The sequence below is a fragment of the Arachis ipaensis genome, chromosome B4, assembly GCF_059453495.1.
Source record: "Arachis ipaensis isolate K30076 ecotype BB chromosome B4, ASM5945349v1, whole genome shotgun sequence".
Taxonomy (NCBI): domain Eukaryota; kingdom Viridiplantae; phylum Streptophyta; class Magnoliopsida; order Fabales; family Fabaceae; genus Arachis; species Arachis ipaensis.
In genome coordinates, this window is record NC_142439.1 from 25,326,062 (window position 1) to 25,337,461 (window position 11,400).

Here is an 11,400-nt window from a genome sequence, read left to right on the forward strand (position 1 = left end):
ACAAGTTTATCTTGGTAGCAATTGACTACTTTACAAAGTGGGTTGAAGCAATTCCTCTAGTAGAAGTGGGTCAAAGTGAAATAATAGACTTTGTTGAGGAACATATTATCCATCGATTTGGAATTCCTCAAACATTAAGTACTGATCAAGGAACTATATTTACTGGTCAACAAATTAAAAACTTTACAGCCTCGAGGAATATCAATATGATTACTTCAACTCCTTATTATGCTCAAGCTAATGGGCAAGTTGAGGCAGCAAATAAAATTCTGATAAGTCTGATAAAGAAGCATATCGGAAATAAGCTTCAAACATGGCATGAGACTTTAAGCCAAGTACTTTGAGCTTATTGAAATTCACCAAGAGGGTCAACAAATACTTCACCCTATAAATTAGTTTATGGCCATGATGCAGTGCTACCATTAGAAATTAATTTGAATATTTTGAGAGTATCAAAACAAAATGATTTGCCAGTTAATGATTACTGGAATGCAATGTTTGATGAGTTGAATGAATTAGACTCAGAGCGAATCCTGGCAATTGATAATATGATTCGATAAAAAGAAAGTATTGCTCGAAGTTATAATCGTCGAATAAGGGAAAAATATTTTGATATAGGCGAGTTGGTTTTAAAAGTTATTTTGCTAATGAAAAAGAAATCGAAATTTCTTGGCAAATGGTCCCAAACTTGGGAAGGCCATTTTCAAGTGATAGGATCATATTCTGTGAATGCATATCAAATTAAGGATATCGAGTCGGGAAAAATAATTCACTCGATTAATGGAAAATACATGAAACGGTATTACTGTTGGCTAAATTAAAGTCAACCATGCATAAGTCCAAAAAAGATAGAAACCATTACAAAGAAGTAAAGCCTGAAGTAAAGAAATTCAAGATGCCAAAAGTTTTGCCAAATCTGAACGTAGCTTTGCCCTTTTGTTGTCCAAAGCTGTAAGTGCCTCGACCTGCTTAAACTTGCCAAATTGGACTATTTCAAGTTGCTTCTCGTATTCTTCTCATTTAGTCTCAATCGAAATAATTTCTTGGATGAGATTTTGTTGTTCCTGCTGAGCAATAGTCAGAGGTTTGGCTATATCAGCTCGTCTTTGGCGTATTTTGGCGAGCTTTTCATTGATTTGGGATAATTCTGTTTCAAGTCTTGCTTATTCTTTGTCATAAAAATCTTGAACAGAAATAGCATGAGAGATCCTTAAATCGAATTCTTCACGGGAAGCTTTGATTGGTTGAAGGGTTGTAGTGCAACTCTCCACTTCGGTTTAGATCTTAGCTTCACTGTTTTCGATCTCTTGAAGTTTGCTTTGGAAAGTTACGCTGTCATTGGCAAGTTGTTTGCATTGTTGGACTATGGCAGAATGTGGGGTAGAAGCCGGGAATTGAAAGGCAAAATTTAAAATATCAGATAGAAACTAGTTGAGAAGTGCATCACTGATCCAGGCAGCAGGTGGATGATCCAAGAGTTTAAGAAGAGAACAAAGTTGTTCTCGAATATCAACACTCAACTCAAATGAAGGTCTTGATGTAGAAGGTCTTGGAAGTGTTGGCACTGGTATAGGCACTTCGTCTTCCTGGATAGCATGGTTTAAGACAGAGATCAGGCTAACTAAAGTAGCACTTGGAAGTGTGGTAGAAGCGCTCGAATTTCCAGATCCTGGTCCTGGGGGAGTTTGAAATCCAGTCTGTTGAGGAGGATTAAAAATCCTTGAGGAGTTTCTAAAACTCTGGATCGAGATGAGTCTGAATTGGTAGTCTCAGAAACTCGAGAGACAAAATCAGAATCTGGGGCCACTTGATTTTTAGCAGAAAGTGCAACCTGGTTGTTTAGTGAGGTTGACTCAAGTATCTGAGTTTGTGTTGGAGAATGCGGTGAAGGATCTTTTGTCAAATCGACCACTTGTGTTATATGGGGAGGTGGAAAGGCAGCTTGAAGTGGTTGAGTGGATTCTGTGGCTTGGATCGAATCGTGGGATGTAGAGTATCCCAGATCAAATTGTTGTTGCAGAGGCGGTTGATCAGGGGCCACAGGAGATGTGATTGAGTGAGAAGCAATGGAAGGCTGACATAAAGGTACATAATTATAAGTTGAGATTTATTCTAACTTAAATAAAGTATGTGTAGAAATGATAATGTTACCAGAATGAGTCTTGGTTTTCGAATCAATCGAGCACCAGGGTCTAAATCGGCCGTATCCTCCTATTGAGAGGAAGCAGCAAGAATGTCTTAGATGAGTTGCCCACTTCCATCAGAGCTTTCACTTGATGGCTGCAGTCGTAACTGATGGAAAATCAAAATTGAATGCTATTAAGCAAATGTGGTTTTCAAAATATTTCAATTTCGAGTACAGGAATATGTAAAAGTAATTACCCTTCTAGAAGCCTTGGTAGTAGTCCTTCGACTTTTGTGTTGTGGTTGTTGTGAGGAGGTTGTGGTCTCAGCTTTTCTTTTTTGGGTTCTTTTTGGAGAACCCTCAGCAGCAGGAGCTATTCGAATCGCATATTGCTGAATTTCCTCTAAGGTACGAGTGTATTTAGAGTAATAAGCAGTCCACCATTCGAAGCAGGATTTGGTGATGTAGGAGTTGCGGTCATAAACAACGAAATTGAAACGTTCCTTGTGTTGCTGGTTTTTTAAAAGACAAGCATCAAGTTCCTTTTGGGAAGTCAAAATGATGTGGCAGAATGGGTCACTATTTCGAGGCAGTGGAGATAGGATGGCTTGAGAAAATTTCAGTTGCCTGGCTGTAAAATGAGGGGCATACAGGGTCACTTTGAACCTTTCTTTTTTGTGCTGAGGCAGTCCTGTAGGAATTATTTGGACAGCTAGTAAATTTGCCCAATTCCGATTGGCAAGTTCGTTTTCTTCAGTGTCATTTGGGAAGAGTAAATGATCAAGCCAAACAGGACCATAATTTCGACGCATAAAAGGAGCGAAATTGAGGTTGTCATTGTAGAAATCTTTACAAGAGTGGAAGAGAGAAAAAACAGCCCAGAATCGGTCTTCATCCGTTTGTGTATTTGGGAAGTTGAGCTTGTAATCAGCTAATCAAAAGCCTTCGATGTGTTGTTTATCAGTACCACCACCTCCAGGCTTTGTCATGAAATGTTAGAAAATGGCATTAAGCCATAGTTGGAGGAGTCAGAGAGGGCCACCTGTACTAATCATACAGTTGTCTCGGAGACAATGTACAAATTGGCCAAGTTCTTCAAAGATATGCCCTAGGAGAAGTTTGGCCAAATTGAGAGCTTTTCCTTCATGAAGTAGAGCAGCCAAGAGAAGGAAAAATTTTGACATCTGAACGCTTCGAGAACAGAAAATGATTGCATTCAGCCAATAGAATAGGAAGGCTACATGCTCGTCATCTGTAACAGCAGTGCCTTCTGCACCCATGTTCTGGGCAATGAACTCACTGTAAGAAGTGGATAAGACAATATTGTAGTGGCACTCAGGCTGCATATTAGGAGTACAATCTGAAAAATTTATTGGAAACCCTGTGATAGCGGCTACATCGAAAAGAGACATACCAATCATTCCACAAGGAAGGTGGAAGTTGTTGGTTGTCCGGTTCCAAAAATAAGTCACAGCTCCAATCATCCAGGGGAGCGTTGAAGGTGAGAAGTGAGAAAGTCATAACAGTTCTTGGATCCCCAGAGCCCCCCAGTCAGCCGTCTTTGTCAGGGCGAAGTATTGATACCAGGCTGTAAAATCAGACCCTCGAAGATTAATTTTTGGATTATTCTTGAAAGGTTTCTGGTTGATGAAGAGGGAGATATCAAGGGTTTGGTTAATTAACAAATCTTTCCCTCGAGCACTGGGAAAGAAAGATGTTTTCTTATTTGCCCTCTCCAAGGATTTGACGGGCCCAAGGAAGCAGTGGGTATCTCCCCCTACTGTGAAAGGGATTAAGATTCTGGTATAATTAGTTTGAAGCTGTGGGTCGTCAATGACTTCATCATTGACTTGATTTAGTATATGGAGGGCTGGTGGAGTTAGTGGCGCAACCATGTTATCTTTACCCTTGTCTTGGGCAGCAGCATGGGAAGAGGAAGTGGCCATTGCAGAACAGAGAAGAAGGAAATTTTGAAAAGTTAAGGGTGAGAATGATAAATTTAAAGTGTTACTGTAGCCGTTATTACAGGAGGAAAGCAAAAAGAGGTAACTTCGCGAAGAAGGTAAAGTGGTGGAAAGAGAAAGCATAAGTCTTGGGAAACGTGTTGAGTGGATCAGCATTAATGGGAAGGTTAAATGGTAATTATTGCTGATTTAAGGGATTGAAATTTGAATTTAAATTTGGATTAAGTGTTTTATCTTCCAATAATGTTATCGAAGGCAAACACATTAATTCAAGGGGGCAATTTGTTGATCGAAAAATATTTTTCGATTAAGGCGAGATAGTTCGAAGTGATGAAGAAATCGGAGAATTCAAACGATTTTCGAAAAGATGCACGCGCAAGCGTGGACTGGAGGTAATCGACGTGGATTCGATTACATTTACTTTATTAAATCGAATAAGTCAAATCGAACAAGATTTTCGAGACAGGTAATCGAACAAGATATTCGAATAAGTAAATCGAGCAGTTATGGTAGTGGAGAAAGTTAGAGGCTTTCATCACGCGAAGAAATCATGGAAAATGTTTATAGCCAAAAGGCAGGAACGGTTACCAAGGAGTATGCATTCAAGACTGTGATTTTGTAATTAATTGTAATTAGTTGTCAGTTACCAAAAGTAGATTATAAATGCTAGGAGGTTTTAGGGAATAAGGGTTGGAACTTTAACTCAGAAAAACACTCAAGCACACTCACATCCTAGAGAATTCTTGAGTTTGCGATCGAGTAACTTTTCTGTAGGGTTCCTTCCATGTTTTCTTTCTTTCAATTTATCTTCTTGTAAACCTTATATTTCAAGCAAAATTATCTTTCAAGTATCCTTTATCTTCATTGCCCAATTTACATTTCTATATTTTAGATTTTCATGTCAAAGCCCTTTGACCCAGTCGAAGGCATTTTATTGCTTTCTTTCAATTTCAACGCAAACCTTTCTGTTTTCAGCACATTTTCTTTTGGAAAACTTTACCTTTTCGTTTCTTTTACTGATTTATAAATTTTAATTTATCTTTATTCCCAATACCTGTCTAATCGAAGACACTTTGATGCACTTTTAGAAAACTGGTACCTGCAAAGAGGAGTAGGTTTCGCTCCCAGACCACTAGATATCGAACCACCATCGATTTGCTAAAAATCGAGAAAACACTAACATTATTACCGATCATGTAATTATGTTCTTAAGAACTTTTAAAGTAACTCTATACATTGTTATTAAAATTGGACCAGACCAATTAATTCGACCGAAAGACTGATGAACCAAATTTATTATCGGTCTGATCCAATATTTAAACTGCACAAGATATAGAATTAGAACAAACCGATTAAATCCGAAGCGAGTTAGTCCAATCTGAACCACTTAAAATTTAAAATTTCTCAAAATGTGAGAATTGAGGTTCAAACCCTTGTTATCTTTGACTAAAATGTCCTCTTTTGCCACCGAATTGTTTTATTTTTTATTAATATATGCAAATTATAATACATATAGATATATTTCATCAAATAATTTACTTCTATTTAATTTATTTTAATTTTAGTTATAAACTCACTCATTTTTAAATTAATTATATTTTTATTTAACAATAATTATAAACTCACTTATTTTTTCTTTTCATAATTATATAATATCTATTAATATCTATTATACTTATAGTATATAATAGTATAATAGATATAAATTAATTAATAAATTATTAAATTTAAAAATAATAGTTATTTTAATATAAAAATAAAATAAAAATATTTATTGTTCCTGTTCCATATTGTTTTAGAATAACTAGATATTTTTAAAATATTAGTGAAAAAAGGAGTAGGTTGCAGAGGCAGAGGTGGAGGAAGTAGGACAGAGATCAGAGTCGCTGATGAAAAAGAGGAACAGAAAGACGACAAAACACAATGAAGTGGTGGATCCGAGCGGCGGCGACAGCAGCGTATTGCAGCATCGAGGATCAGAGAACAAGCACGATGCAAGGGAGAACAAGCAATCCTGCGGATGGAGAGGATCAGAGAACGTCCACGATGCAGGGAGAGGATCAGAAAACGAGCTATCACAAAGGGGGAGAAATAAAGAATGAACGACGTTGATGGGAAACAAAGAGAGGGGTAAAAATCCTAGCAGAGCTCTAAATTCTTCTCTTTGAAACTCAAATTAAAAGAAATAGAAAAATGTGTAAAATAAAAAATTAAAAGACAAATGTTTAATTATCAATTCTTTCAAAAATAAAAAAAGGAAGTTTATTTTATAAATATTTTAATGATGATTAATCATACTTTTATATAAAAATAGGAGAAAAAATTTATGGTCATGTTTTTAAAATTGATAAAAATATACTCTCTTAGTCTCTAATTTATTTTTATTATCAACATGCTTATATGATAGTTAGTGACACGTATCATATTATAATTTGACTATGTGTAAGAGTATAATAATGAGTTTATTAGTAATACGTAATATGTTAACACAAATAATTATATCATGTCATAATATTACTTAACTACCTATTAATTTATTTCATGTTATAATATTATTCGTTAATATATTATTTATTATATGTCGTTATTGTAGAAATACTAGTGTCTAATTTTATATTAAATAACTTATTTTAATTTTTAAAATTAGTTTATGTAATTATGTACTAGTTTTATTTTATAAATTTAAAAATTTTAATATTTTTAAATATATTAATTTTAATTATACTTTTTTATATATTGTTTAAATATTATTATTTTTATAAATATTTTTAAGGTTTTATCATTTTATAATTATAGGAATCGAAAAAAACGTGTATTTTAATTTTTAATTCGTTAAAAATGTGTTTTATGATATAACATATGATTCTGCAGATCATGTATAATATATCATATGTCGTTGACTGATCTGTCATTATATTATTATTACACGTGTCGCTATCAAGTTACCTTAGCATCCTGTTAAAGAAAAAAAAAAATAAAGACTAAAATAGTACGTCTTTTTAATCCTATAATTAATACCATTTGAATCTCGAGCGTCTCAGAGAACACTTTGAAATTTAATCTCCGATAATTAATAAAGCACTAATAATCTCCACGTGGGTATGTGCGGTCAAGATTGCATTGCACATAATGTGGTCATAGTAGTAACACATGTGGCAGCAGTATATATTCATAGCTTCAGATATTTATTGTTTTCGTTTCATGGTTCAACCACAAACATAGACCAGCCCATAACACATACAGCGCTTTAGCTTGTTTAGTTTTTCAAGCATGCAATTCTTGTCAGTGGGTTTACCGGCCAATAAGGTTCCGGTTCGGTCACTGAACATGAACCCAACAAGAATGTCAATGAAGGACCCTGGCAACATGGCTGTGGTGGCTGCACCCAAATGGGCCCAGAAAACCATTACTTTGCCTCCTCACAAACGCGGTTGTCATCTCGTTACTCCAAAGGTTCTCTTCTCTTCTCTTCTTTAATCTTAATTATTAATAATAATAGTAATAGTAATAAGAAAAACCAATCTTTGAATTAGTTCAGAGTTAGTTAGCAATTAGATAATTAGTTATTGCTGACTCAGCTAAGTTAGTGGAACTGCTTACACTTTCTACCATTCATCAATTTTCCAACCATTTTGGATGAGACGTGAAATTCATGATGTGTTTGCAAATCTCACACTCCATTACTTTGATATCCGAAATTGAAGAAGTAACTTAAACATTATTTTAATATACTGTGTTGGTGTCTATTGTCACGCATAGTTTGAGTGGTCGATCATGGGATTCTATTTTTTCTGTAATTCTTTAAAACATTTGTACTGTATCATCATGGGTTAAACAAATGATCATTGACTCAGATAGTGAAAGAAATTGAACAAGATTTGTCTGGATTCAAGTGTGGCCTAGCTCATGTATTTTGTAAGTATATTCTTGTAAATTGCAATACCCCTCCCCCCTCCTTTTTTTTTTTTTTTTTTGAATCCTTAGACTAACCTGAAAAATATAATGAGGAGAAAATACAGTGCATCACACAAGTGCTTCTCTAACCATCAATGAGAATTATGACTATGATGTTCGGGATGATACAGAAACGTTCCTCAATCGGATAGTTCCTGAGGTTAGTTTAATTTTAGTTTAGTTAATATGAATTAATTTACTCTAATGCCAATGATTTATGATGTGAAGAAATCTCCATTTTGTAATGTTGTTGTGCAGGGGCCATCTGCACCTTGGAGGCATACTATAGAGGGTCAGTGCTGATTTTGTTCACCAATAATCTCAAGTTTCTGCTTATTCATTTATTTATTTTGAAGTTGATTATTTTAGTGATATTTGCATTGTTAATTGGTGAAGTAATGAAATAATTGGAATTTGCACTTTGTCAGAACAGATTGAAGAAACAGCCATCTAATAGTATATAAAAGGGTGAATACTCATCTCTCCGGTTTTTAATAAAAAAAATACTTTTTTGGGTTTTTAATATTTAATTTTTATGAGTTTGATTAATTTCTCTAGCAATGATCTTTTTTCAGAATATACTTATATGATATGTTAATCATTAATATATCTTCTATTTAAAATTTTATAAATAAAAATAATTTAAAAATTATTAATATTTTTTAGTTTTACACAATAAATTTAATTAATATGTTTAAAAAAATAATAAAAAATTAAATTTAACTAATATATTTAAAAATGATAATAAAAAATTAAATGATCCTGATAATTATCCTCAGAAGACAACGAAATTTAAAAAAAAAAACGTCTATCAATTTTAGTGGCTCTTAACAGATAATTCAACTCTTTAATAGAAATAAATCTTAAAGAACAAAAAGAGTTTTTTTTTTTTTCTTAAAAACTTCGTAGTCTTTCGAAGTAATTATCACTGTTTAATTAAAGTTTTTCCTCTATATAAAATGAATTGGCTATAATATAATCTTCTACTTATGACTATAATTTCAGGCCCAGATGACATGCCTGCACATATCAAATCATCTATGTTTGGTTGTGCACTCATGTAAGAAATTCAATGACTTCATGTTCAGCTTCATTCATTATTATGGGATTATGCAGAATTATTTTATTTATATTTCTTTCCTACTGTTTGTTCTTTTAGGATACCTATCACGAATGGAAGGCTTAACATGGGAACATGGCAGGTGAGTATTTTAGTAATGCCATATTGTAAATATTTTTATTGTCAAAAATCACATACTTGATAAGTTGCTTGGGGTTGCATTGGGTTCCATTAATTTCAATGATTGTGCATGTGAGTTCTGTTTGTTGTCATAAGATGCTACTTCAAATTAAATTCATAGTAATATAGGGTAAATGTGATTAAATTGATTTGATAAAGAATAACGTTAAACAACTTTAAAATGAGTGACCTTGTCATTGACCCTTAATAATAAATGGACTCTGTCACTCCATTATTGTGGAAATGGAACAATACCTTATCATTATCTGGATTATTATTCCATTGAACTATTGATTAGATTTTCTGATGATGTTTAATTATGGTTAATTGAAGGGTATATGGCTTTGTGAGCACCGGGATTATCCTACACCCCGCACAGTTGTCGTCACTCTCAATGGAATATGACTTGTGCTATACAAAAGGTCTCCTTATCTCTGTTTTTAAGTAGGTCAATATTTCTTGAATGTAATCTTTATTGTAAGTTTATAGCTAGAAAACCACCACTTGACATATGTGTTTCGATACCAATGCCCTGAATCATTTAGGTAATGACATCAACCGAAATCAATTCTTCACCATGAGTTTCCATAAAGAATGAATATGGGTGTGTTTGGAAACTCGTTGGAAGAGAAGAAGCACGTTTAGACTTTTTGAAAGATTCAACTTTTGGTTTAGCAAATTTTTTTTTATGAACGCAGAAGTAATTTTGCTACCAAAACCAACGTTTACAAGAATCAACTATTTTTAGCTTCTGCGTTTTCCTAACGAGCTTTTAGCCATGAATACTAACCATTTATTTATCTTTTACCAACTTTATCCTTCATGTGTGTTATTATATTATTTATAAAATTCTTGTTATTTCTATTTATATAAGCTCTATTTTTCTATTATTTATTATTTTTATTTTTTTCAACTGTTTGTTTGATATTATACACTTTTATAATTGTGATTTTTGTGTATTATGTTTGTTATTATCTTTTTATAATATGATTTATTGATTCTATTAGGTAAAGTAAATTAAACAAAAAATTAACTATAAATAATAATAATAGTAAAAAATTATAGCATACTAAAAAAAGAGTACTAAAAATATACTATATAAAAAGATCATAAAAAATTTTTAGATTTGTTTGAATTACTATAAAGTAAATATTTAATTTTTTTATTATTATTAGTACTCTCTGTTATAATTGTAATTCTCATATACTATGTTTTAGTGTAATTTTTTATAACATAGATTATGATTCTATTAAAAAAATAAATTAAATAAAAAATTAATCATAGATAATAATAAAATCATAAACATTGGATTCCAAATTAATATTAAGAATAAGATTATTGAGAGTACTAGAATAAGAGTACCATGTAAAAAAATATAACATATTTGATTATATATATATATATATATATATATATATATATATCAAAAATTTATATTGTTTTATTTTTATTTAAAAATATGTTTTATCTATTTTTATATGTTATTTTTATTTTAGTAAATAAATATTAATTTTATTATAAAATTAATTAATAAGATCTATTTAAATATCTAAATTAGAATGATAGGATAATATAAAAAAAATTATTTAAGTTGAGGTCTATTTTAGTAATTTTTTATCTAAAAGTGATTTTGAATGGTATAAGCCAAACAACATTTATTTTACTATAATCAATTTTGATACAAAAATTACCAAACATAAATCACTTTAACACAAACTTATTTTTTATCAAAATCAAGTTTACAAAATCAATTTTATGTAAACTCCCATTTACAAACTGTAATCCAAACACACACTATATCACCCATTCACCCTTGTTTCCAGATGCAATAGGAATATAGGATAGTCTTCAAATAATGGAAAGGTTCCAATGGTGAAAAGTTTCAACTATGATTCCTTTACAACTTTACTCATTATTAAGAAGGAAAATTTTCAAGAATAATCACAGTATAATAGAGTTTTTACTAACGAAAAAAATTAATAACAAAAAAGACTCCAGTGAAAACAGTCCGAATTTATTTATTTAACTAGTATTATTACTTACGAAAATATAATTTTTTTAAAATTTTAATCTACTTTATTTTAATAATATAGATTATGCATGACACAAAAAATTTA

The 11,400-nt window shown here is 31.9% G+C and overlaps 1 protein-coding gene across 1 annotated transcript; it reads left to right on the plus strand.

Annotated features, from left to right (window-relative positions):
* Positions 1-7,128: 7,128 nt before the first annotated feature.
* LOC107637717 (uncharacterized) lies at positions 7,129-9,861 on the plus strand. The gene is made up of 7 exons (XM_016341075.3): positions 7,129-7,542; positions 7,944-8,004; positions 8,109-8,203; positions 8,302-8,335; positions 9,049-9,103; positions 9,203-9,245; positions 9,617-9,861. Exons 1-7 carry the CDS (start codon positions 7,360-7,362, stop codon positions 9,686-9,688), a joined length of 543 nt encoding a protein of 180 aa, XP_016196561.1. The 5' UTR covers positions 7,129-7,359; the 3' UTR covers positions 9,689-9,861.
* Positions 9,862-11,400: the final 1,539 nt, after the last annotated feature.